Source organism: Triturus cristatus, chromosome 3_1, assembly GCF_964204655.1.
Source record: "Triturus cristatus chromosome 3_1, aTriCri1.1, whole genome shotgun sequence".
In the NCBI taxonomy this organism is placed as follows: domain Eukaryota; kingdom Metazoa; phylum Chordata; class Amphibia; order Caudata; family Salamandridae; genus Triturus; species Triturus cristatus.
Genome location: NC_140583.1, coordinates 805,791,379 through 805,818,998, shown reverse-complemented (window position 1 = coordinate 805,818,998; position 27,620 = coordinate 805,791,379). Strand labels below are relative to the sequence as shown.

The 27,620-nt window shown below is 46.5% G+C and overlaps 1 protein-coding gene across 1 annotated transcript in view; it reads left to right on the top strand.

Moving 5' to 3' along the window:
* The window catches only part of LOC146861080 (anterior gradient protein 1-like), a 65,647-nt gene extending 38,186 nt beyond the window's left edge, over nt 1–27,461 (top strand). Inside the window, exons 4-8 of the mRNA XM_085645122.1 lie at nt 990–1,042; nt 3,076–3,152; nt 23,996–24,059; nt 24,754–24,837; nt 26,418–27,461. Coding sequence (XP_085501248.1) covers nt 990–1,042; nt 3,076–3,152; nt 23,996–24,059; nt 24,754–24,837; nt 26,418–26,467 — 328 coding nt within the window. The 3' untranslated portion in view covers nt 26,468–27,461. The remainder of the gene's footprint in view (nt 1–989; nt 1,043–3,075; nt 3,153–23,995; nt 24,060–24,753; nt 24,838–26,417) is intronic.
* The last annotated feature ends 159 nt before the right edge of the window (nt 27,462–27,620 follow it).

Genomic DNA, 27,620 nt, shown 5'->3' with positions numbered 1-27,620 from the left:
AATTAGATCACCCAGATGAGGTGCTCCTGATAAAATATCAACAAGAACTTCACACAGAGAGAAAAGTGCTCAAATTATTTCTGCCTTTTAAAGAGTGGCAGAAAAACCACTGTTCAAAAGCACAACCAGATTACATCTCTTCTGCAGTTGGATGCAACTACCTCCCCATTTTATGCTACAGTACAATTCAATACATTGTGTACATATGCTGCTTAGCTCCTTTGTTTGGCTGAAGGTGCCTTTTTCCTTTATGGTAAGCCAGGCTGTCTTGCAGAGATTTGAGACAGAGGAGGGAAAGGTACTGACTTGCTCCAAAATCTCAATCGTATTTGGAAGAAGAGACCCAAAGAAGCCGCGGGTTGGCATGGCTTCCTCGACTTGAATGCTTTGCACATATGCCTGTGCTGCCAGAGACGGTGCACGGGAGAAGGCACAGCTGTAGTAGATTGTTGGTGAATACATTCTTCTTGCACTAATGAAAAACCTCATCTGTACACAGCTATAAACGATTTTTGTCATCAACCAGGATATCCTATTATGTTGCCTGTATATTTGGTTTCAAGGTAACAATTCTCAATCTTAGTTGGCAGAAAAAAAGTGGAAAACTTCTGTGGCATTTGAAAACCCCTGATCATTAGAGCACAGCTAGATGTAACACAGACCATCTGTGGGTACAACTGGAAACTGAAGTGTATGGACACAGGTGGACATGGGACCATTTACTATCACTGGGCACCACTTGAAACCACCAAATGCACTGTGGCATTTGGAACCAACTGACTAAGGCTCTTCCATGAGAGACGTCATAACATTGTGTGCCACAAAATAGACATCCCCTGCAACATCTACACAGACCCCTTGTCTTTTTCCAGTTTCATAGTCCGCTCTCGCACCACAAATACAGAAGTCCAGCCTTTTGCCTCATTTCTTTCTCCCCCAGTTGATTTTCAATTTTTGATCATGCTTGCTATTTTCCTTTTTCCTTTTAGGAAGATGCCGCTGATGGTGATTCACCACCTGGAGGAATGTCAATACAGCCAAGGTGAGGCATTTGGGTGGCTTTTGGCATTTTGGAAATTCTGGGCCACTGTTCTGCACCACAGCATCATCCTCAGGGGCAGGAGCTGACTCTCCTGATTATGTGCAGGATATATCTCTACAGGTGGTCTGTTGACCTTTTGCACACCAGGCAGATCAATGAGTTGCAATTTGCAGCCAACCTAATGAACATTAATTAAGTAGGTCGGATTGCAATCCACTCTGAAACCTTATTTTGCAAACTGACCTATTACGACATAGGTCGGTTTGCAAAACAATATTCTAGCTGCGAAAAGCTTGGAAGTACATTACAACAGCTTTTTGCGACAAGCATGATAGTATATTTGGCCCCTATGTGTAATTTTGCAATGTAAAACGGGTTTTCATCCATTCCAATGCAGTTCTTTAAAGGAGCTAGAATGATGCACCAAATTGCCAACAGCGTGAGGGGAGAGAGAGAACTATTAGCCTGAGAGGAGGTAGAGCTCACTGTTTATATTTAAAGCATTGGTAGCAATAGTTCTTGGCGACAGCAGTGGTTTCAAACTAAGTCTAAAAAAAACCACTGGTGTCACTTTTTTCTGCGGCACAAGCCAGAACGTGGCTATCCGGATGGCCTCTGTCTAACTCAGTGCTTGAAATGGAAAAATAGAAGTGCAGGTACTCTGTAGCAGAGTACCTGCTTCTTTCTGAGAAGTGCCAGTACTCTTCAACTAAAAGTATTACATTTCTCTTGAGGAGTGCCGGTACTCTCCCCCTCAAAATAAAAAAGTGCTTGTACTCAGTACCGGACAGTACCGGCCCATTTAAAGCACTGGTCTAACTGCCTTCTTCTTGTTTCATGTTGCCTGAAAGCTTTACGACAGGATAGGCACGTTCAGCCTCTTCTCGAGTCCAGCATCATTGCAGAGTTTGTTTTGATGATGGCTCAATTCAGCCTTTTCGCCGATCCGTATAGATGGTTGCATGAAATGGGCACAGGAATATCGAGGCTGGCACCTTTCTAACTTAATGCCCTCAGGGATTGGCCAGAGTATGCAGAGCCTCTCACCTCTGGGATATAGTTGGTCATTAGAATGACATGATGATAAGGAGCCTTTTGATTCTAACGTTGATTGGATCAGATACTGGCCAGGGGTTCGATGTCCCTCATGTAGAAGGAAAGCTTGCACTGTTGTAAAAATATACCTATTCTGTGTGTGAGGGAAGCTTGCACTGCCTACCCCTGTGCTGCATCAATTCTATAGAGATAGCAGCTTGGGCTGTAACTTGTATCACTGTGTGTGAAATGGAGCTCACAGGGCTGCCAGTCAGGAAGCTGTCTTGGGTATGAGGAGAAACTTGCTGTGTTGCCGTTTGTCCTCTAGATCCTTTGTGTGGGGGAGCTTTCACTTTCCCCGACGATGATGTTTCGCCTCAACAGTAAGAGTGACCTTACACAGGAGCATCTTGATTGCTTTAAAAAAATAATATATATATATATATTTTTCTTTTAAATTAACCTGCTTAAAAAACACCTTTCTTTTAAAAATCACCCTGTTTTCTGTAAAAGATGGAGCTACATACAAAAAACACTTTTCTGGTTTTAAAAAATTTGATCACCGTCAGCAGCTCACCATCAGGCGACTCTGGGTAATAGCTCACTTAATCTCCCCGACGGCCCCCCAGCCCTTTGAAACCTTAAGGGGTGATCTGTTTGTGCTTTACATATAGGAATCATTACGTCAGGGAGTAGCACCCTTAGTAAGAGTACCTATCATTTTTAAAGACCTGCCTTTGCCCATCTGTAAACCAGCTAGACGTTTGGAAAGGTTTACATGGCTACCATCTACCTCTTGAATCCAGTTCTGATGTGTAGATGACGACTTAATATATGATGAAATCAGCTAGCCCTGTGCCAGTCCCCCAGCAATCCGCCCTCAGAGGTGGCAGGCTCTGTACCGCTGAGCTTCTTCCCAGAGTCAAGTACCATTCAAGTGCAAGTTTAGGACCAGTCCCTTAGGCTGCATAAATGACTCTTTTATTGTTCTGTTGCAGCTTTAAAGAAGGTATTTTCTGCTGATCCTCATGTGCAAAAGATGGCCAAGAATGACTTCGTGATGCTCAATGTGGTGGTGAGTGTTCACTCTGAGAAGCATCAAATATTGAAATGTTAGTGTGTTCAAAGTGTATAAAAAGAGCAATCATTAGGCTACAAAAGTGTCACCTCGGTCACCCAACTACAAAGGGACATGCATGTCTTGGGAACGTTTTTTAATTCCAGATTCATTAGTAGGCTAAATTACTTGGGTTTTGCAACAGACAATGAAACTAAGGTACTTGATACAAATAGCATTCATCTGACAAGTGCATGTGAGGACTTTTTCAGCTGCTTGGCGCAGCTGTGTTCTGGCACAAGCTGGTAGCTGGTTCCAGAGTGCTGCTTCTTTCACGCCCAGGCTCTACCTTCGAAGTTAATTTGGATTCGGTGTTCCCACTTTGTGTCTCAACTAATTGAAAGCCCTTTTCAAGGTGGATAGAGTTTCAGATAAGGATCAATATCGAGTAATTCCTAAATTGTTTAGAAAAGTGAAGCAGTAGTATTGCATTTTCAATATTCCTTCACTTCGGTACATGTCACGAACCTGCAGAAAAATGAGAAATCAGCACAGAACCCGCAATACCCACACTAATTCCCCCTTCATGAATACTTCTTCCTGCTGATTCCTCCTCTTCTGATTATCCCAGGCGCCTGAATGGATCCAAATGGTATTCTAATCTTGCACCAGAAGCATCACCACAATGACATCACTGAAGCCATAAAATGCCCACCGCGACACCCTCAGCTGCAGGCTGTGCAGGTAACAGCGGTGGGGTGGTGAGGCTGCGGGGGGTGATTTTGAGGGACGATGCAGAGGAAAAATTAATTATTTATTTCATTTGCCCCGGCATCGTCCCTCGAAATCCCCCTCACACGGCCCTATTGCCGTTCCCTGCACGGAACGCGGCTGGACACCCTGTCGGTTCCCTTTTTTCCTTGTCTTCAACGCAGATCCTTTGTTGTGTGAGAACATTTCCAAAGAACTTTCCCCACACATCAAACTCAACTATTTTGGTGCAGTGCTAAGCTATCTCCCCAATGGAATTCAGGGTTCCAACCCTGTAGAGACTGTGAGGGACAAATGTATATGATAAACCCCCACAATATTGGTCTGTGGTATCTAGGAAGCGATCATGACACCAAGTCGCGCCAGTCATGTCTCCGCCCGAACGTAAAAGCCATCAAGGAGAGAGAGGCAAGGTTATTGATGACAAAAGATTAGGATGATTGCTGAGGCATGCATAAATGTCGTCCTCTTACGAGGTTGCAAGAGTCGCTTTCTTCTAGATCCCCCTGGGAAAAGCAAGGTATGCACAAAACAAGGAGATACAAGGAGTCCGCTAAACATTGCTTATATAAAATTAAATCACCTAGATGCTGCTGTTCCCGAGGGGACATTTTCTGCACATGAGCTCATTGAGATCCTCGTCTCTGATGGAGTGGTGCTGGCAGCACCGCTGGCACCATTACTGACACTAGGTCCTGCTCTACCTTAGGAGCCACCACCAGCACGCCAAAGTCACTCAGGCTTGCCAAGGGTTTCCAACTCTGGGCTCTGGTCCAGCATTCTGTTAGACGGCAATGCTTGATATATTCACTGCTCCTCCTGGAGCACGTGCCGGTCACAAGAGACCTCTAGGGACAACTTTTAGACCTTCCTGGATGTCAAATCAACACTCATGGATTAACCTTTCGACTGATTCAAGCTGTTTAGAGATGAAGCTAGGAGGTTTAAAGAAACCAGGGCTACACCTAGGTCTCTGGGTATCTAGCCTCCCTAAATTGACTACAGAGACATTCAGAAGTTTTGGGGCTCTGAGCGAGGTTTTAATTTTTACCGAAGGCAATCCACACACCACCAACAGATCAAAAACCCATTACTCAAGCAGTACAGCAGCCATGGTAAAGGAAGAAACTGCAACAGTAAGCCTCCTTCTCTTTCTCTTCCCCCTCCCCACCTGGGAAGCCGCACCAGTTCACCCGAATCAGAGCATCTGAACCCAGTTGGAGGTCAGGTGCCCCTCTTGCCACTAACTTGAAAGGACATATCTTTTGACCAGTGGGTCCTTCTAATTGTAGAAAAGGGATATGCCCTACCCTTCCAACAGCCCCTTCCCATATTCATCATCTAAGATCCTTTAAGTCAGAAGACCATCTTGTACCGGATTGCTGTACAACATGTATGCTAACGTAAAAATCCAATAAAAAGTTTAAAAAAAAAAAAAGAAAAAGTCAGAAGACCATCTCCACAGCTTCCAGCATGGACAACATTGGAGTTGATGCTGAAGCAAGAAATTGGGCAGGGGTGCTACTCTTGGTGCTTCTTGGGTATCAAGGAGGATGGCGACCTTTGTCTGATCCTGGATCTCAGGGTGTTGTACCTCTCTCTCTGTAAGGAAATGTTCAAGATGCTGTCCCTGGTTCAGGTTGTTTTAGCACTGGAAGCCGGAGCGTGTTTAGTGTCCTTTAACTTACAGAACGTGTATTTCCATTCTTATCATAGAGTCTCACAGGAGGTACCTGCACTTTGTGGTGGGGTCCACTTCATAGCAGTTAGTGGTCCTCCCATTTGAATTGACATCTGCAACCCGAGTCTCCATAAAGGTAATGGAAGTGTTGGTGGCTCATCTCAGGAGGAGAATCCAGTAGTCCCATACCTGGATGACTGGCTGTTCAAAGCAGATGGTGTTGCACCCTTTGTAGTTGGAAACATCCCTAGTATTCAATCTGAGGTTTTCGATCAACGTTCCTAAATCTAACATAGAGCTCTCTCAGCAAATCCTGGTCCTAGGGGGAGTTCTGAATACAAAACTGCTCTGGGCCTTCCGTCTTCCATAGAGGATCCACAACAATTTGGATTTCATTCTCATGTTTCGGGAAGGGACTCTGATTCCAGTCCTAATTGTCCTATGCATGCAAGGTCTGCTTGCTTCCTGCATCCTCCTGGTCATGCAAGCATGCTGGCACATGAGGACTCTCCAGTGGTGTCTCCGCAGGCAATAGTTCCAGTACAGGAGAGATCTGTCAAACACCACTGTGATCTCTCAGGACACTGAAGCAGATCTAGGAAAACCTATTGTGTGGGATATGCTTTCACCCTCCGCCAGCTGTAACCACAGCTGTGACAGATACTTCCTCTGAGGGGTGGGATGCACATCAGGAGGAGCTGGAGATCAGAGGACTCTGGTATCCAGAGGATCAGGTAATTCACATCAACCTGCTTGAACTGAGGGAGATTCTGCTTGTGCTCAATACCTTCCTCTCTTTCCATTCGTGTCAGTCAGTCCAGATCTTCACCGACAATATGATTGCGGTGTAGTATGTCAACAAATAGGGAACAATACAGTGTTATCTTTTCTATCGGGAAACGTTGAGGCTCTGAGCTTGGTCATGCCAGCATGGGATTTGGCTAGTCACCAACCATCTGGCTCGTTCTCTGAATTACAGCGAGAACCTGAGTTTGTGTCATCTTGCCAACCAGTAGAGGCTTCACCCAAAGGTGGTGCAAACATCTTTGCCCTGTGGAGTGCACTTCAGGTGGATCTCTTTGCCACCCTTGTCAATGTCCATTGCTACCAAATCTGACCCTCCATTATCCATGACAGGGAGCCTTAAGGGGCGTGTTTTGGTTGAGGTGGCATATTCCACTTCACTGCTTATTTCCTCCCCTACACTAGATTCCTTGTGTTTTGAAGAAGATTTGACAAGGCCAGACCTAAATAATCCTCACCATCCCAGATTGGCTGATTAGTAGTAGTATGGAGATCTCCTGCACCTCTCTCAATGTCCCAGATCTTTCTTCATCTCAGTGTAGACATCTTCTCCCAGTTGGAAGGACAGATCTTACTACCCAATCTCCAGAGCCTCCAACGTCAGGTGTGGAGATTGAGCTGGGACACAAGTTCATTCCAGCTGTCTGGGGAATAAGAGAATGTCATTTTGTCTTCTCGCAGTGATTTCACCAAAATGGTGTACTCTGGAAGGTGGAACAGATTTGTCACTTGGTGTGCCAATAACAATGTGGATGCCTTGAGGGCTCACCTGTTGGGCATCCTCAAGTTCCTAGTTTCTTTAGCTCACGAAGGCTGTACTTTAGGGACCATTAAAAGAATATCTGGCATTCTTGTCTGGTTTTCTCTAACTTCCAGGGCAGCCTTCCATTTTAAGCCACCCATTGTCATTAAGTGTCTGAAGGGACTAAAAAGCCTTTTTCCACCAACTCCAGTTGTTATCCAGCAATACTACCTTAATCTGTTTTTTTTACTCTCTTGGTGGGGTCTCCTTTTGAACCACGTCATAAATGTTTTTATGTGTTTTTTCCTGACAAGTGGGTTCTCCTAACCAGAATTGCCTTCCCCAGAAAGAGGACTGTCTTCATTCCATCTGCGGCCCATCATTACCCTTGCCTCTGGAGGAGAGGCTTCATTAGCTGGATCCCCAGAAGGGTGGTCAGCCTTTATATTGAAAAAACCAAGGACATGAAGACTGACACCCAGCTCTAAGCAAGGTACGGAGGCAGCAGGAAGGGGAAAGCAGTACAGGAAACCGTGTATAGGCGTATTATCTTCTGTATCAAAATGTTTTATGCCCTTACATATAAGGAACCACTGGATGGCATTTGAGCCCATTCCACTAGGGCACAAGCTTGATACCAGCTTTGGCAATCGGTGTCCCTGAAACCAAAATCTGGAAAGCAGCGACATGGGTATCCCTTTGCTAATCATTAGTGCCTGGATTCAGAGGTGAGAAGGCATCGCCATTTTGCTCATACTGTCCTCCAGGATTTCCTAGTATGACCATCGTTCCAGATGGTCCACCAGGTTGGGTACTATTTGGGATCTGTTCAGAAGGTGAGAAATCTGCAGACAGATGTATCCATGAAAAGTAGAAGTTCCTTACCTTTGGTACCAATCATTACGGTAGATACTCTACCAATAGATGTGTCAATGATCCTGTCTTCACACCAGTCTTGAAGGACACTCAAAATTTAATGATTTTTTTTCTCTCTCAAAGGTACTACATACTAAGTTCACTCTCACCCTGCTTGCCTCATAGGCACAGAAAATGGGAATTTTATATCAAGGTGGGCACTTTATGGCTACAGTGACATCACTGTAGTGTTGTTTCAGGCATCACTGCTGAACCAGTACCCACTAAAAACAAAGAAGAGCTACTGGAAAAGTTTTAGGTTCCAGTCAGGTACCTGGGATATTCAGAAGGTGAGGAATTTCCAAGTACATAGAGTATCCATCAGAAAGATTTCAACCGAAGGTAAGTAACTTTTTTTATATGGGTACCCTCTGTGCAAAAACACCCTACTGGGGGGCGTGGCCAACTGCTTATCAAGATGGCTGCTACTCCTCGTTGACATCATCCACTGGATATACACCACATCATCCATCTTCGGGCTAAGCACTGCCGATCAATAAACCCTGCTGCGCTTGGGTAATCCACTGAGCTATGTAGCGCGCATTTGTGATGATGACCTGGAAGCGTTAATCGAGACAAGGCCTGTGCGGCGCAGGTGGCCTAACCTTGCATACGTAATCGATCGTGGCTGTGGTGACCAGTGGGGTATTGTGATCCAGGCAAGAGAGTTGGTGACCCCCAGCAGTGACAACTTGGAACCGCCGAAAAACCCCTCACAGAGCCACATCGGAACAGGCAGGGGGCGCTGATACCCCTGGGAGCGTCAGCGGGCTGAGAGGGGTGTGGTGCGGCCTGCTCCTTGTACTGGGCGAGGCACTTACTTGTGGTGTTGCACTCTAGTTGTTATAGCATCACGTCACTACCTGTGGGGTCTTGTGGGATAGGCGGTGACGTGTACAGAAAGAGTGCATGCAAGGCGGGCTGCTATACGTTAGGTCGGCTCTCCCTCTCTGAATAAAGGAGCTTATAACTCTACCTGTGGCTCTGGTGCTTCATTACGTGGGTAGTCTCTACACGACAAACTGGCGACGAGTTGGACAAACCTCCGCGTTCAGCCTGCCGCGCACCGACAGCCTGTGACCAGCACCGTGCCTGCAGATTAATGCGAGACGCAGTTGCAGCCACGATCACCACCTCAAAGGACAGTCGGAGAAGGAGAGCAGCAGCGCCGCTGCAAACAGTGGGAGTTCCTACGCAACAACTCTCCATGCGCGGCACCGCGTCATTGCAGTTAATCCCTGGTGACCGCTCCCAGCAAGTTTGAACTGCATGCCAATTCCTCGCACCGGATAAGGAGCACTACGTGTCGGCGGCCCTCTCGGACACGCATGAGTGTGTACACGCATCCTGCCCGTCCAGCACCCCAGCAATCCATGCCATCAGTAAGCCACCGTGCAGCACAAAGGCACGTGTCTGCGGCAGCCATCCTTTTGGCTGTCGATCTCCAGGATATCCCTGCTGCTCGCGTCGAGCGCTTAGCCCTGCGGTGCAACGCACACCTCATCACTCCTAGGACAAGCATTCCGGGATAGAGGTGCTGCAGAAAAAGCACCCCCTTCTCCAGTGAGCAGTCCTCACCCATCCACTGCTGCTGATCAAGCACGATGTGCGCACAAACCTTCTCCCTGACCAACCCAGTCCCCTTCTTCCCGAAGCCAGGGGAGCCGGCCATGAAGTGGGCCGACTTGAAGTGCTACTTTCTCAACTACTCATCTGCCCTGGAGGATGAAGGGGAAGATAATTTCTCTAGTAAACACAAGAAGAGAATTCTACTACACAATCTGGGTACTGAAGGGTTGAGAGTCTACGAGGGTATGGTAAAGAAAACAAGAGACGCAGAGGACAAGGACGTGTTCCAGCACGCCTTAGACGATTTGGATTGCCATTATCAACCAGTTATCTACACTGCCATAGACAGATACCATTTTTTTCAGCGGAAACAAAATGACACAGAAATGGTGGAAGACTATGTAGCAGCGCTGAAAAAACTAGCAGTGAATTGTAAATTTGGACACCCCCACGACGAATTTGTCCGAGATCAGATCATAATGCACACAGTGCACACTAGTGTACAGGAGGAATTATGGGTTAGCGGGGAGGCACCTCTGAGTGACATCATAGCGATCGTCAAAAGGGCCGAACTGTTCAAATGCTGTGCTGCGGCAGCTAAAAAGGAGAGTGACAGTAAGCCCACAGTGTGCAAAGTGAGCGACACACAAGGTTCCAGTGACAAGCCCACCCACAGTGCAGGGAACAATCCGAGTAGGAGGCCCACGAACAAGCAAGCTAGCCCCATCAGACATCCCAGTGACAAAAAAGGTAGTTGCTACAGATGTGGCAGTCAGTCTCACATGGCACATGATAAGAAATGCCCTGCCCTCCTGTAAAATGTTAATTTTGTGAGCTGGTGGGACACTTCAGTAAAGTCTGCAGACGGAAACCTAGCAACTCTACAGTTAAATGTGTCATTTATGAACCAGATGTAGAAGATGGGGAGGGTGATGACGATGATTGTATTCTCTGTATTGAGGACCATGTTATGGGCATTGATTGTAACAGCCGGAAAAAACCCTCCTGCATGTTGACCATTGGTGGGGTACAGATTTCTATGGTAGCAGATTCAGGGTTTCCGTACACTATAATCCAAAGAGATATCTGGGAAAGGGAATTTGCCACGGCATTAGGGAGTCACCTACACCCCACCGACGTACACCCAGTCACCTTCACGGGAGAGAGAAAATCCCCATGGTCGGATTCAGACAGCTTAAGTTCGACTTCAAAGGGAGAGAAACAATGGGCAAATTGTACGTTGCTGAAAAGGGGCCTTCTGTCCTGGGATGGGCCGACCAAGGGGTCTTAGGCATCCAACTCAATGCCAGTGAAGAAACACAAGTACTCATGACGAGTGACTCATCCCTGTCTGAAGGAACCCCGCGGCAAGAAGAATTTCCCGAAGTCTTCGGCAGGGCTATAAGGAAACTTTCGAAATTCAAGCACAAGATACTGCTAAAAGATGGCGCAGTGCCAGTCAGCCATAAAGTTTGGAATATTCCCTTCAACTGTTGAGCAGTGGTGCAGCTGGAATTGCAGTGCCTGGAAGACAACGGCATCATAGAGCCCATCGAGAGTACAGAGTGGTTGGCGCCCTTGGTCCCAGCACGGAAACCGAGTGGCAAAGTATGCCTCTGTATAGACCTCTGAGAATTGAACAAGAACATAGTCGTGGACAAATTCCCGCTGCCAAGAATCAACAAACTGTTGGCCCAGACCAAGGGAATCAAATGGTTTTCTGCGATAGACCTCACAGCGGCGTATCATCAAATATCGCTTCACCCCTCCTGCAGGAAGCTGACCTCCTTCATCACCCCATTCGGCTGCTACAGATTTCGGCGAATGCCATTCGGCCTGTCGTCCGCCGCTGCCGTATTTAAAAAATGTATGCACAAGTTATTCAAGGATCTCAGCGGCGTCTTATATTTCCAGGACAACATACTCGTCATGGGGAAGAACAAAGCAGAGCACGATGACAAACTGAGAACAGTGCTATGGAAATTGGCAGCGAATGGTCTCACGGCGGAACTGGAGAAATGGAGAATTGGCCTACACACCATCACATGTTTAGGGCCCTAGATCAGCGACAGAGAGATCCCTCCCAAGAAGGCGAACGTGGAAGCCATCATGCCTGCTCCCACACCACGTAACAAGGATGAGGTCCGGTCCTTTCTGGAGTTAGCTGAATTTTACAGCAAGTTTGTCAGAAACTTCACCATGAAAACACACAGCATGCGCCAACTATTGAAGGAAAAAGACGCGTTCAGCTGGACGTCGGAGTCTGATGTGGAATTTGAGAGCATCAAGAAAGACATTTGCGATGCCATTCCCTGGCACGGCTTTGATGACTCAGCTCCCAGCATATTGACAACCTATGCCAGTGACAAAGGTTTAGGGGCGGTCCTGTCCCAATGTTCCACATATGGCACGGAAACCACCATAGGGTTTGCCTCATGTTCCCTTGCACCTAATGTGGAGTAATTCAGCATCATCGAAAAAGAAATGCTGGTGTCCATTTGGGCCATGGAAAAATTTCAGCAATACCTCTGGGGTTCCCGGTTCACACTCAGGACGGACCATAAACCGTTGATCAAGGTTCTCACGTCCGGTGGCAACACCACAGCTACTCCACGCATCACTAAGATGACACTCAAACTCTTGGGGTTTGTCTACAATGTAGAATACCTGCCTGGTAGGGGGCACCAATCCACAGCGAATTGGACGAATACAGTGTGGTATTCATGACAGCCCAAGAGGACATCATTAGCGCTCAGGATTGGGAGACAGCCTACGACAAGGATTCAGTACGATCGCAAGTGAAAATGTGTGTTACATGTGGATGGCCAAGAAGAGGCACTTGAGAGACGACCTCAGAACATATTGGGAGGCATGCGACGAACTGTCCATCAGCGATTACACCATCTTTTTGTTAAGAGGAGGCAAAGTAGTCCCCCCGCGAGAGTTAGTGGACCACTTCCTCGGCATAACGCACGGACACCTGGGGATCGTGAAATTAAAGAAGAGATTGAAACAGTCGTACTGGTGGCCAGCAATCGACACCTCCATGGATCGGTATATCAGAGCATGTGAGCATTGTGCCAAATGCAGACAAATCACTGACCATGCTACGACCCCCTATGGGCGTGTTCCTCACGCCCAACAACCCCTGGGAGGAATTGTCAGTCAACATTTTGGTCCCCGTACTGGATTCTTGGGGGATACCCAAATATGTGATCATCCTGGTTGACAGATACTCCAAGTGGCCAGAGGTAGAAGTCTGAGAAGGTGAACATAGATGCGGTTATTTCCTTTCTCACCAACACGTTCTTGAGGGAAGGCATTCTGAGAGTGATTACATGCGATAATGGTCCACAGTTCAATTCGGAGAAGTGGACGGCCTTCCACAGGAGGATTGGTATCATGGCGAAACAAATGCCAGTGTATCACCCGCAGGTAATGGTCTAGTGGAACTTTCAACAGAGTGATTATGGGTTCCGTTCAAGCGGCCATTAGCGCAGGCAAGAACTGGGAAACGGGAATCAAGAACATGGTGTGGGCATATCCAATAACACCCACCCTAACAGGATACAGCCCTTTTAAAATCCTCAGAGGAGGGGAACCATTCACCAGAGACAACCACGTTTGGATGAACCTGCAACTACAAAGCGAATGGTCACCAGCGGTGGTCAGAAGCAACTTAGAGAAAGCACAGAAAACTTACAAAGCTAATTATGATGGGATGCATAGAGTACGAGAGGTCTCCTTAGCAATGGGTGATTGGGTCCAGGTAAAACTGGGCAACCTGGGGAAGAAAGGAGACAGCAAGTTCAGCAAGCCCCTACAAATCAGTGAACTTTACTCACGCTCCGCCTTGCTGAGCGATGGCAAAGTGTGGTCGCAAAGCAGAATGGCCAAATGCAACAAGGTCATCGGGTGGAACACGGACAACGCTACCACAAGCACCGGATATAGTGGAGGGGAATCAGACTATGAGGGAGAAGGCGTCACCTCAGGTACACAGAGGAACAGCACAATGAGGGGGACAGGCGGTGATGCAGGTACCATGGCAGAAAGGAACAACTCTGATTCCACACAGCACACTCCACCTCACATAACCAATGACACGGGCAATCCAGACATCACGCAAGGGGCTACCTCCTCACATGACAAGGGCCCGGAAGGGAGCACAAAAGAAAGCAATGCCCACTCAGGGGAAACACACGTACCACAGGTCCCTCTCACGAGTACCCGCACTGGCAGGAGAGTGGTGTTACCCAGGAAATACAGCGAGTATGATATGTAAACCACTTCTTCCCTCCTTCATTCCTTCTTACCCTTTGATTATCGTATGTATCTCTCTCTCTCTCTCTCTCCCACAGCCTTTCTCTACCCAGCTTTCAGCCTGTTGTATAAAACAGTCACGTTGTTCCCTTGTTGATCCAACGTGTATACGCATTCAGCACATAGATGTATTGCTCTGTTATCTTTTGTATTGTTGTTAAGGGTGGAGATGTGTGGTGTCGCACTCTAGTTGTTCTAGCATCACGTCACTTCCTGTGGGGCCTTGTAGGATAGGCGGTGACGTGTACAGAAAGGGTGCATGCAAGGCGGCTGGTATACGTTATGCCGGCTCTCCCTCTCTGAATAAAGGAGCTTATAACTGTACCTGTGGCTCTGGTGCTTCATTACGTGGGCGGTCTCAACAAGACATTACTGAAATGGGATCGGCCGCAGTAGTGTTTAAAGTGGGGGCTGAGCAGATCACTCAGGCTCAGACTCCTACGGATGGCGTGGGACCGGCCCTCAAGACTGAAAACAACTGCGTCTCTGCTCTACACATAGCCCCCTGCAGAGTATGGGCGGCCCGTGCGGAGAGGTGGTGGCACAGGCCGTGAAAAGTTTCAGAGCTGGAGCCCACAGCGATCTTCACCATATTTAGAAGGGGACCCCCAAGCAGTCCGAACATCGCAGGCTGCAACATTCAGTGTTATAGGGTGACCAGAGTGTACATATCCTATACCTCATTCAGCCCCTGTATGAACGCTCTGCTGGGCCTCCCATACAACATACCACAAGCTGAGAGATCGGGTCCAGCTCCTACCTACAAATGAACAGGTTTGACAAATCCAGAAGATTCACCCGTGGGAATTTTGCCAGGGATTTATAGATCGACTTAGGATCATTAGGCGCCTGGCCTAAAGAAGATTTTAGCTCATTTGAATTTCACAGCACCTTGAAGAAGCCCCAGGCCAGATGGCCATGTAAGGGAGCGAAACACGTGTTGACTGTTTGTCACCTTTGCAAATCCAACTCAGAATTCTTAAATCACCTTCATATAAAGAGTTTTTTTCACCATGAAACCAGCGTATTGAAATGTTTCCTGAATCAAAACGACTACGCAAACTTGTCCAGACAGCTCATTCAGGAACTACAAATGAACAGTGTCTGGGAGCGATGGTGAGACGCGTACTGCAGGGGCCCATAATAAATCAGACCTGCCTGGGAAATGACCTGGAAGCTTATTGGGGAATAATTCCACTGCTACTATTGGTGAGACTTGGGGGTCGTTAAGAGCACCTAACTTAGCTGTCAACAAGCTCCCCTGATTGGTGCAAGGGTGAAGAAACATCCTGAAAATAAACATAGAGCCATTGTCGCACCCGCGTGGCTGTGTGTCTGATGTTGAAACACCGGGATCTTGGAGGGGTTGGGGGCACGCAGTGGGAAACCAGACAGGCCGCGTGTGATATCCTTGGTGGCCCTGGGCTCGCAGCTCTAAGTACTGTGTGGCACTTTCTGCCCCCCTCATCCACCAGTTGACTCTATTGCTGGGGGGACTGCTACAGACCAACAAACACACAATGGCAGGAGGCAAAGGAGTGCGAAACGCACATCAAACTAAATTAGATAAATATGCACTCTGGAAAAACAGCGGCAACAGGAGAGACCAGAGAACAACTAAGGACCAGCCGTCCCCGGAGAACGAGTCCTTCACACTCCACAATATAATGAAGGAGATACAGGGAGTGCGCACCTCCTTAGAGACCAGAATAGATTAAGTCACGACGAAGGTCACGCTAGTGAGAGCTGACCTGTGCAAAATGGGCTATCGAATGATGGAAGTGGAGGAATCTACTGCCACCCTTAAAGTCGACACATAGTGACACTAAAGGCTCAAGTCTGCACGCTACAAGCCAACACCAAGACTGTAGGCTAGGCTTTAAGACAATGAAGGCTATTTGAGACGCAATAAAATTCGCATAATTGGAGTTCCGTAACGCTCTGAGGGGCCTGGGGTCGACCTGTTTGTTGAAGACTTAATACTAAAAATGTTGCAACCATGTGGATGCCTTTCCAAATACTTCACAGTGGAGCGTGCTAATCATGTCCCTGGCACCCAGCTACGTTTGGGTGTACCACCTAGTCTGATATTAGCCAGAATCTTCAACTACCGGGACCGAAACGTCATTCTAAACGGCTCGCAGAGCCCCGCCACTTACCTATGAGAATGCTACCGTTACTCTCTTTCCAGATTTCATGCTCCGGTGCAAAGATTGCGTCACAGCTTTCTTGAAGTTAAGAGAGCCCTGAGAGACCATGAAATAAAGACGAGCAGAGACGAGGGGTCGAAACAGCACAGCAGAGTGACATTGGAACTCAGCGGGTTCAAAGCTGACAGAAACTGTGACTATTCCGGGAGTAACTGTGCACTATCTGTTAAACTACATACACCAGTCGCCATCACCATCCCGCCTGCATCGACATTGTCATTACTCACCATGTATATAGTGACTGTTGGGTCAGACAGCTTACGTGTGAAGCAGCATGGACTTAGTAAAACTTTCCTTTTATTTTGGGATAGCGAATGAGGGGCACTTAGGAATTGGCCTTAGCTGCCTCTAGATGAACATGTTATGTTGGGTCGACAGGCGCTCTGCAGGGTGTGGGGGGGGGGGGGGGGGGGAGCAGTTTTACGACCCCCATGCAGGGAGGGGTAAATTGTTGGGGATTTGCTTGGTGTTGCTTTTTATGATCTTGTTTCAATGTTTATTTGTAGCACACTATCATTGACAAGGCCTAGATTTCCTCACCCGAGACCTGCTTGTGGCTCCTGGCCCCTCCCGCCATGGTCTGTTCTTACCCACTACCCCACTCCTCCATACACTCACAATCATGACTTTGATGGCTCCTAATATTAAAATATTATCCGGAAATGTAAACGGACTAGGGGACTAACTCAAAAGAGGGGTAGTAATACAGTACCCTAAGAGGCATGCTCCAGATGAGGCTCTCCTCCAGGAGACGCATCTCTAGGGAAATGCATATTGAGCATTCGACAGGTGGGTATATAAAATGATAGTCCATGCCGGATACACCACCAGTTCCAGAGGGGTGGGCATCCCAATGCGAAAGTCCCTGCCCTTCACAGGGCAGAACACCTGGGTAGATCGATATGGGAGATATGCTGCACTTTCTGGAAGATGGGAGGGTAACATGCTAAATATCTTATCAGAATATGTTCCCACCAGGCTGCAGGATATGGCGTTCTCTGAGTGAAGTGCTCTTGTTTTACTACTCCCAGTTGGCAAATTAATGCTGGCTGAATATTTTAATGCAGCTCACTGAGAGACTAAAAAGCCCTTGGCCTCCTCGGCAGGCAGGATCTTCCCTTTGTCCTCTGGGTGACTTCATGGTGGCCATTGGACTCGTTGATACATGGCGCACCCGCAACCCAGTAAACCTCCAATACACATTCCTCTTGGGACTACAGGGCAGCCTCTTGCAGATTGATTACATCCTCCCCCTGTCCCACCCACACCCTCGCTTTGGGAAGGTTTGCAATCTTGCCTGGGGAATATCTGACCACTCCCCAGTCTGGACAGTTTATGGTATACCTGACTGAGACAATCACTAATGAGTTGTAATTAACCCCTGGATTCTAAAGGTTCCCCATATCTGTGTGGAACTCTGTGTAACCATGGAAAACCACTTCAATGAAAATGAGGGTTCAGTAGACTTGACACAGACCCTATGGGAAGCATATATGGCTGTCATAAAAGGCCAGTGGTTCTCATTGATAGTGGGACATAAAGAGAAGAAAACGGCGCATTTAGAGACACTCGAGCAAGAAATCCATGACTTGAAAATCAGTGCTTACAAATTCGGACCAGGTGAGCATGCAACAATGCCTAATCTTTAAACAGAAGGCCCACTATTTCGCTACACTATATTGCCTCTACAAGATGGGTTAGATGGCTGGGAAGCTCGTGGCCTGGCTTGACTGAAAGCAAAGGGTAAATCAGTGGGTGCTTGAAATAGTAACTGATGAAGGGGAGTGAGTAAAGGATATACAGAGAATGGCAAATGCCTTTGCGCCCTACTACGCACAATTATACTCCCTGGCACTTACGACCATTGCCAATGAACCTCACGAACTGTCAGATACTCAACTCCCAAGCCTTTCCCACTCGGAAGGAATGCACCTAGAACAATACATTACAGAGGACGAAAGAGTGCAGGTAATCCGTGACCTGAATTCCGGTAAGGCAATGGGACCCAGTGGCCTCCCTATTGAGCTTTACAGGCTTACGGCACCTAGTGGCTCCTCAAAATGTTTATAGAAAGCCGTGATGCGGACTCCTTACCCAAAAAACAGAGAATACCCAACATAGTTGTTAAACACAAAGACAGCTAATTGCTGGAAGACTGTGCCTCAGACAGGCCTATTTTGCTTTTAAATGCGGAAGTAAAAATTTTACCGAAGATATTGGCCTCATGATTGGTCAGGGTGGCCAGGAAGCTGATCCTTCCGAATCAGTGAGGCTTCATGCTGGGGCACAGTACCTCTGTTAATCTACGGTGCCTACATGGTGTCTTGGGACACGAGGATTCGTGAGGATGCTCTTGCTTGATGCATGAATGTCCTTCGACACCGTCGAGTGGCCATTTATCTTCGAGATCCTGATACGGTTATGCTTCTGCCTGCGTTTTCTGTCATGGGTGTGGCTCCTCTATACAGACTCTCTGGCCCAGGTAATGGAGAACGGAGGCACCTCATCAGTATTCTGGCTCTAATGTAGTACACGTCAGGGATGTCCATTCTCCCCTTTAATATTTCCCCCCAGTCCTGGAGCCATTTATGGCTTGGATATGAGGTGACCCCCCTGATTAGAGAGCTTCGATGGACAGAGGACTGGAAGGATAGGATCTCGCTTTACGCAGATGACATCTTACCCTATGTCTCGATTCTAGTCCATACCCTTGATAGAATTATGCATGTATTCATCCTGTTCCATCTGTACTCTGGGTGTACCATTAATTGGAACAAATCCTGACTCTACCTCCTTCACGGATGTGCACCGCATTTGCCCAGCAAACGTGCCGCTCGTGACGTTGAGGAGTTCCGTTATTCAGGAATTTACATCACCGCAGATCCAGGCATCTTGAACACTCCCCTCTAGCACGTCTACGGGGAGATGTTCAGCATTGGAGGTCCCTGCCTCTGTCGCTTCTGGGCAAAGCTGCTTCTTTTAAAATGATGGCTCTACCCAGTTTTCTTTATGCTCTCCAGAACACGCCCTACCCAGTCCCAACATCCAATTTCCAGGCTATCGATTAAGAAACTTGAAAACTACTCTGGGATGGGGACCCACAAAAATAGCCACCAAAAAATTGACAAAGAGCTGGTATGATGGTGGTATTGCCCGCCCACACATATAGAAATATTAATGGGACCTCATTGGCATTGCAAGGGTGGGAGATCTATGGACACAGGATAGTTATTCAATTAGCTGATTAGCAGGCTGAACATCAACTGGCACCCACTGAGGACTACAGATACCTGCAAATCCGCCGACACACTGCACAGGGCATTGGTGAACGGGGAGGAGCTCCGGGAATCATCTCTGCTCGAGGACAGACTATTAACTGACTATAAGCCCAAAAATGTGGTTTCCCCTACTTTCCGCAAGCTAATCAATATCTCACCCGAAACCCTGATTCAACAGCGGAAACACTGGGAATGAGACCTTGAGGATGACGAGTGGCCTGAGGCCTTGGCTTCCCCATGGGAGCTGGCCATATGATCTAGATTCAGTCTAGTGCAACTGAAAATACTGGATAGGTGCTACTATGCATGTACTACCCTTGTGAAAATGGGCAGGGCAACCACGACAATGTGCCTTAAGAACTGTGGCCAAATAGGCATGTTTTACCACATGATATGGAGGTGCCCGGCCATACAGGGGTACTGGGAATCAGTGGTGGCTTGTCTGAAGGATATTTGTGGGAGTAATATGGAGGTCTCCCCAAAGTTGTGTCTGTTAAACAAATGGGAAGAAATTGACCTCACCCGTATGAACCAGATCTGGATGATTTTGAAGGGTAATGGTGCCTAAATGCAATATTGCTCGTGTTTGGAGAGCTAAACAGCAGCCGTAACTGAATGATTGGAAGTTGGATATGGATCGGTACATGCTTGCAGAAAGGGTGGTCTATTAGCGCAGGGGTGTCCAGGGTAAATGGCCCAAAATATTGGGAAATGGAAGGATCATCGGGGTGGAATATGCACCCCTTATGGAATTGTGGGAGCTGATCCCTTTGTGCCAGCGGCGCCCGGACACTATTACTGTTCAGAAAACTGTTTACGTGGTGGTGGAGGCGCTAGAAATAATGGGGAGAACCATTTTAATTGGTTGTGTCTTGATGCTGCACTATCTCATGTTTCTGTCTTTATTTGCAATAAAAAGATTTATTAAAACACACACACACACCACTGTACTGTGGTATTACAGTCAATGCCTGAATCTTAAATTAAGTTTATAAGCGGGATCATTGTCTGAGGATGAAGTTTTATTCAGCTGAATGACAAAAGCTCCTGGAGATCCAGCAAGAGGTCTGGCAAGAAACTCTAAGCACAGGTAATTATAGCCTTTTCCAGCAATGGAAATGTACTCAACAGTTCAGTTCTCAAGCAGGATGTGCATTCATTATAGGAGTAAACATTCCTTCTTGGTACACTGATAACTATTGTTAAACAGTGCACTCTTCCAACCACTGATGCAAGCTTGAGATGTTCTTGCCAGAAGGAGAACCGCATAATTCACTCCCTAGTCTTCCTGTGCCATTCAGAGTTGAGCTCGGCTCACTACCTTTAGTTATTAGCCACTGAAGCTCAGCGTGTATCAATGCTGTAGCAATGTGTTCATGTGTAATGAGAAAAATGGAGATGATTTAGTGTTTTTCGTTTGCGGCCTATGTATCACATTACAGCATCCCAACTTACCCGTAATTTCGGGGCAGAACTATAACATTGGTATTTCTGGCCCCCTTAGAAGAAGGGCTTTAATGAGCAGACTTCTTAAAATAGAGGTTGGTTGAGATTTCAGATAGGAATCACCTCATATTCCATGTACAGATCCTGACTTCATTAATAACAGATTTTAGGAACTTTTCATCATGGGTCACTGTCATAGGTTAGATTTACGGTCTTTACTATGAAAGATTCCAGTTGCGAGTTATCAGCCTCGAGCAATGTAGAGAGATTTCTCAAGCGGAGCGCACCAGTTCCTACCACCCTCCATTCCGCTAGGGTTGAGGAGATCCATCGCCGAGCAATGTCCCTCTTAGCCACCAGTGTGGCGACACCCACAAATGTTTGGTCAGCCCACCTCATCCGCCATGCTCATCAGGGCCACCCTGGGGTCAGATCATGAACTCACTCCAAAGTCCGAGAGCTCATTGCACACTTGTTGCCAGTACACAGATATGACCGGGCATGCCTAGACTACAAGGTAGAAATCTGTCGGTGCGCAGAGCAACAAAAGAAAGCTGGATGGGGAATCCTGCCAGCCGGCCAATGCTTTTAAACATTGGCGTGCCAACTACCAGGGCTACGTAGTCTTGAATCAATAACATGGTTCTTCCATCCACTATCTGACACTCCTCTGGCTCTTTATCTCAGTCATAGAGGTTCTTTTCTCCCGTAGCAATTTATTTTATTCTTTCTGTACTTACTTATTTTCTATTTGTGTGTTTTTTCCTCTCTTGCTCCCAGTTAATGTCTGATGAGGAAAAATAAGTGCTGGTTCCTAAAAATGATTGGCGGTGGGCCCCACCGGCAACCACCAGCTTAAATTAAGCACTACTCAAAGCGCAGACTACCACAGTTTGACAGATTGGAAATAAAGATGGCAACAGAGTGCTGATTATCACAGGTTTAAAGTATAGGTTGTTAGACAGATACAGATTTCAAGTATGGATTGACAGACATCCAATACCAACTGTCTCACGGTTGTGGTGTGGATTGTCACAAATTCCAGCTCTAGTTATACACAAATTTCAGACGTGCATTATCGCATATCTCAGGAATATTTAGTTTCCAAGTACGTGTTATTAAAATTCCTAACACGGTCTCTCAAACTTTCATGATACAGTGTCACGGATTCCAGGGATTCATTTGTACAGACAGTGGGCATGGACATTTTTTGGGGGGGCCAGCAATTATTTATTTTTTTAACCAGCAGGCCTTGATCCAGAGCAAGAGAAAGAAGGGCAGAAACGGAACAGAGGAAAAAAGAGAAAAGTAGGAAAATTATGGCATGGGTCGAAGGATAGGATAAAAAAACATAAGATGCAAGCGTGGGATAAAAGACAGGAATTGTATTGTGCTGGAATAAAGACTCCCTACATGAAATGTAGATTGTCTAGCTTTGCTATTCTGCAATCCCGACATTTGGCATCCTTGTCAGCAGGTCCCCAAGGAACACTTTGTATCCCTGCACGTATTCACTGCTATTAATATTTGGCAGATGAATCACTGATTACAGAGCCCCGCTGTCACAGATTCGGGCTGGGGCTGATGTATTAGGAAACGAGACTGAAGCAAAGATTCGTGGACTGAGAAGCAGCTCACACAGGAGAGCGGATTTCTCGCCTGACCGAAGAATAACCATTCTGGAACACATCGAACCTGCTCAGAGAGAAATTTGATGTCATCCCATAAGTGCAGTGCAGGTTTCAATATCTGGACACCTTTGTGGGTGGTTCAGCCTATAGAAACAGGGCACCTGCCTAATGTGCATTTAGTAACCCTTGTGATGCAGATTTAGCCAGACACAAAGGTCAGCAGGGTAACCGGGGGAGCAAAACCACGAATTCTGGCAAGAAATCAGAATAGCAAATGCAAGAAACATAATGAAGGGGAAAGCAGACAAAATAGAATTTAAGACCAGGTAAAGAACAGCTCTGGAATGCAAACGCCAACTACATGGCTGCAGCATTCAATACAGCAAAAGGATCAATTGGCTAGAGAGCATGAGGGCACAGTTCAGTAACCTGCTGACAACTTGCATGCAGAATATTTCATCTACGGAATATTGAGTGCTTCCCAAACAGCACAGCTCGCTTTACTTCAGTATATAAAGAGCAGAAGACATCTCAAGCAGACAGTAAAGTATCTTGGAATATTATACGGAGACACATTCTAAATCTTGTCATGAGGAAGGATCCTCATATTATTGTTAGATGCAGAATCAGAACTATGCTATGTGGCACAATTCAAGGTCTTGCCACCAGATGTGAGGCAAACCCTTCCTTAAGCTGAAGGCGCCCATGCTGATCAATCTCGTTGCAAATCCTACACCTTGTGGTTTGTGGGCGAGGGTCCTCCATCTTATAGTAGCAGATCCTCAATAGCTTGGTGTGGGATCAGATGCTCTATCGTGGTGTGGGATGCTGAAGTACATCCTCCATCTTTGTCTGGAATACTCAAATAACAATACATTTTGTGGTGTCTTCTGGATCCATACAAGCCTATACTTAGTTGCTCTACCAGCCAATGACATACCAACTTTCCCCCCTAACCCCAACATTAGAATTCTTATATCTTCCTTCCGGTAATTACTTCCAGAGGGCTACTCGTGATATTCAATCCATCCCTCAGGTTTGAAGACTAGGAAAGGGAGACCATCATAATATTTTTACATTGGTACAGATGCTAGAATGCATATGGTGGTTACTAGTCCGCCCATATTCTTCGTTGTATTGCGATGTTATTAAGTTTAGTGTTGGAATGTGCAGAGTGGAGTGTATCAAAACGACAATTAATAATCTGTAAAGAGACCCTTCTACTTTTTAACCTCCAATGTAAGGGCATATTCTGATCATCCAGCTGTAGCCACCTAACCCTGAATTATGCTAATCTAGAATACACAACTCCACTGTGGGTGCCGGTGACTGAGACGTCCATTCACAGGGAGGCAGAGTTAGTGTGGAATGTATATTGATTAATGGTTTTCAGTACAGGGAAGCTACTTCCAAATGCTTTACTGTTCAGCTACACCTTAAAATGCTCTAAGCAATTCTCGTTCTAATCCCCTTTCTTCTCTGGTCCCACAGCATCCCATCTCTGACGCCAACTTGGCACCTGATGGCCAGTACGTCCCAAGGATCATGTTCATTGGTGAGTTTCTTCTCGGAACCAAAGTTATTTATCTCTTTGAGCCACACTGTTGAATTCTATTAGCAAGCTGTGATGCCCCCATGCACATAATATGTGATGGTGTCCATTTGCAGAGGCCACGATTACTGAACTCATTCCACCTTGCACGTATAATCTCTCTACACACTTTCTCAATGCCATGTCTCACAAAACCACCAGAAGTACGGACATAGATGTTCACTTCTGTTGGCAGTTCAAGAATAGGGAGGCTGAGGACTGACTAAACATGTACTCCATACTCTGCATCAGATACGTCTGGTCATTAGCTAGTGTTTATTACAACAGGAGTACCCATTGCAGATATCAATCAGCTGCAAATTACTTATGAAAAACTGCCATATTTTTCACTAAAAAATCCCCCATAACGAAAACAGCATTCTGGTACCTTTAAAGCCTTTGGTGTCTACAGGCACACTACTAACCCATCCTTTCCAGACTACTCTACCCACTGGCAAATCTACCTCTTAGTCATTCACTCACGAAGCATTAATTCAACACGATCACAATAACACAATGGCTGCAGCTGCTTGCATTCATTTGTTCTAGGAATATACCAACATGAGGGGCAGAAGTGCAGCTTGGTAAACACGGTGGGGAATTTTCTACGTCATCATTGTTGTTTCTTTTTCTTCACAATTGTGTCTTTCTCTTGAAGATCCATCGCTGACTGTTCGCACCGACATCACAGGCAGATATGGAAACAAACAATATGCTTACGAGGCTGACGACATCCCAGAATGTAAGTCGATTCTGGTCGATCCTTCCTTGACTGATCTGGGTGGTCGTTCCAAAAGCCATGTGCTGTAAAAGCTACAGCTATGAATGTCTGGGTGACGTTGAATGGGGGCCCCATTAGTAAGATTCCTATTTGGTATAAGATGCTATAAACCAGCCTTAATACTTGTGATGAAGCGCTTCTGCTTCCAATCCATATCATCCCCTCTGAATTACACTCCATTCACAGAGCCACAAGGTTGGATAGCAAAATGGGAGGCTTGTGGGAAACAAGAATGAGCTGTGAGGCTTGTGACTATTGGCGACAAACAGGCATGTTTTAACAAAGGTTTTCAATGAACTTGCATACAACAGAGCTATACACTGGGTTGTGTTGAGGAATCAATTCACGGTGGTCAGAAAAGATTACATGTTTTGCAATAGGTGGTTTGAACTCACAGGTGTCATTGGCTAGTGCATGTCTTAATATGGGTTATGAGACTGATCAGTTTCCACCGCCTACAGAGCTTCAGTATTTTCTGGGCATGTGGAGAAAACATTTTGGAGTTTACAAATTAATGCACTGTGATTAAGACAGTGCTCTGAAGATAAGCCGGGTTTTTGCACAGAAACCTCTACAGGAGCATAGAGATAGTGTATCAAAACTTACTTCCGGCTACAACTGGGCTACTTAGAAGTACGGAAAAGTAGAGATTGGTGCAGTTAAAACATGAGTCGGTGGTAGATCCTCCTCCGGCTGATGAAGTTACTATAGCAGGAACCAAGTGGAGAAAGCATCAAAGTAGGTGTGGGATCGCTTGGATGTACCAACCTGATCTCAGTAGGTATCCTGCTGCTACTATCATGTCAGGGTGACTGGTAGGCTTTTAAATTTGGTGCTGGAACCTAATTGACTACAACTACATTTGATCGATGGGGAGTTTGACTTTACTTTTAGGAATCAGGAAAAGTTGGTTGTCTGGAGCAAACTTATGTTTGGAAACTGATGGAAATTATTAATTCAATGGCAGGCAGACACATTTTTAGAGCCTGCGCCTGGCTGTGAACGTTGGTAATAGGTCAGTCGAGGAGTGTGTTACAGGCCCAGGAGTCATCCAAGCGTCCATGGCCACCACTGGTCTTGCTGAGCGCAGATGATGAATAATATAGGTGAACCTGGAGACCCTAGCAGGTGTCTGAATGAGACCTCACAGCTGCTGGACAGGAAGGGGCTTGACATCCTTTACTGTGGTCAGTGAGAGAAAGGTGGAGAACAAGGTGACCTCTGTTACTTTGGTAAGAGAACGCATGAGTTTGCCATCACTGATGTTTAAGGCTGCGCTAGGATTTGGTGGCATAGTAACTGAACTGCTAGCAAGCTGAGGGAGAGGCTTGGGGTTCGCTTTCACAACCTCTTTAGCATGGGCGCCGAGCACTTACATGAGACAAGCGGCCTTCAGTGTGGATCCTCTCATTTGCGCTTACTAAAATAATCCACAAATGTTTACTTTTCCTATTCAAAAACACAATATAGTAATGAAATGTTAAATTGTGTGGTTAAAAGCATTATGGCTTCGTTTTTCATTATGTCTATTTTCCGTGCAGTGATCAGCAGCATGAAAAAGGCAAAGGTCCTTCTCCACACCGAACTCTAATGTGCCAGCGCCCCTGGTTAAGCCGCCATCTGCCAGTACGAGCCACATTGTACAAGCGCTGGGAAGAGATGCATGAGAAGCAGCCCATGAAGCAGGTGTATCCAAAACCACCTACATTTCCCTTGCAAATACAACCACCCATGAGGCACAACTTTGGCAAACTTTCTCTTATGCTGTTTCTTTGTAAAAGGGGTCTCCTCTACCCTCCAGCTCCACCTCATGTCCCCCAGTGAAAAGATAGAGAACATTCATCACCCCATACATAGCTGTGCTGTTCAAACCCAGCACCATACATCCACATCTTGTTTGCACCCCCTTTGGCACCAAGGAGTTCCTGGACGCATTCATATGCATCTGGACTTTTTGTGGGAGAAAACGTGGCTTTCTACAGCTCTTTGCCAGGCAGTGTGTCATGTAGACCCCCTCCTTGGCAGAGGGTCACACGCACACTACTCTGGCAGCAGTCGTACAAAGACCTCCCTTAGCAATGGATTGTAAATAAACCACACTGGGCAAGTGGTCCCAGAGACACCCCCTTTGGCAGGAGTTGTACTCACAACACTGAGCAAAGATTGTACATATATCACCCGGGGCAGGGGGGCAAATAGTCAATACCCTGGCCAGGAGGATGCTACAATTTTTACTGAGCACTTGTACAGACAGCAAGCACCCACGGCTGGGGTATCACCCACAATGTCCAGGCAATGGTCACATACATACAGACAGTCTCTTAAATAAGTGTGTAACCTCTTCCCACCTCTGTATCTAATATCCTTTTTAAGCCCAAAGTTGCTCAATTTCCGCTTATTTCTGTTGTGGTCTATAGTCCGCGGCCTTCTTCAGGGGTCCAAGGTGTTCTGCGTTCCAACCAGTCTTACACAAGCAATGTTGCCGCTGACTCCAAACCCCATCCAAGGAATCTGTCACCACATGTGTTACATGATTTTTTTGCTGTGTTTATTATATATTTCTGAAAAATAAAGCTGAAAAACAACTCTGCTGAGTCTGTCTCTTCCATCTGCAGGCAGTGACGTACTTTCATCACCGAGACATACTAAAGTTTCATTTGAGAGGGTTTTCTTGAACTCCTCGAGCATTTAAGCAAACGAAAACTAGTAAACTGTGCCCAAATGAGAGGATTTCTGCACAACAA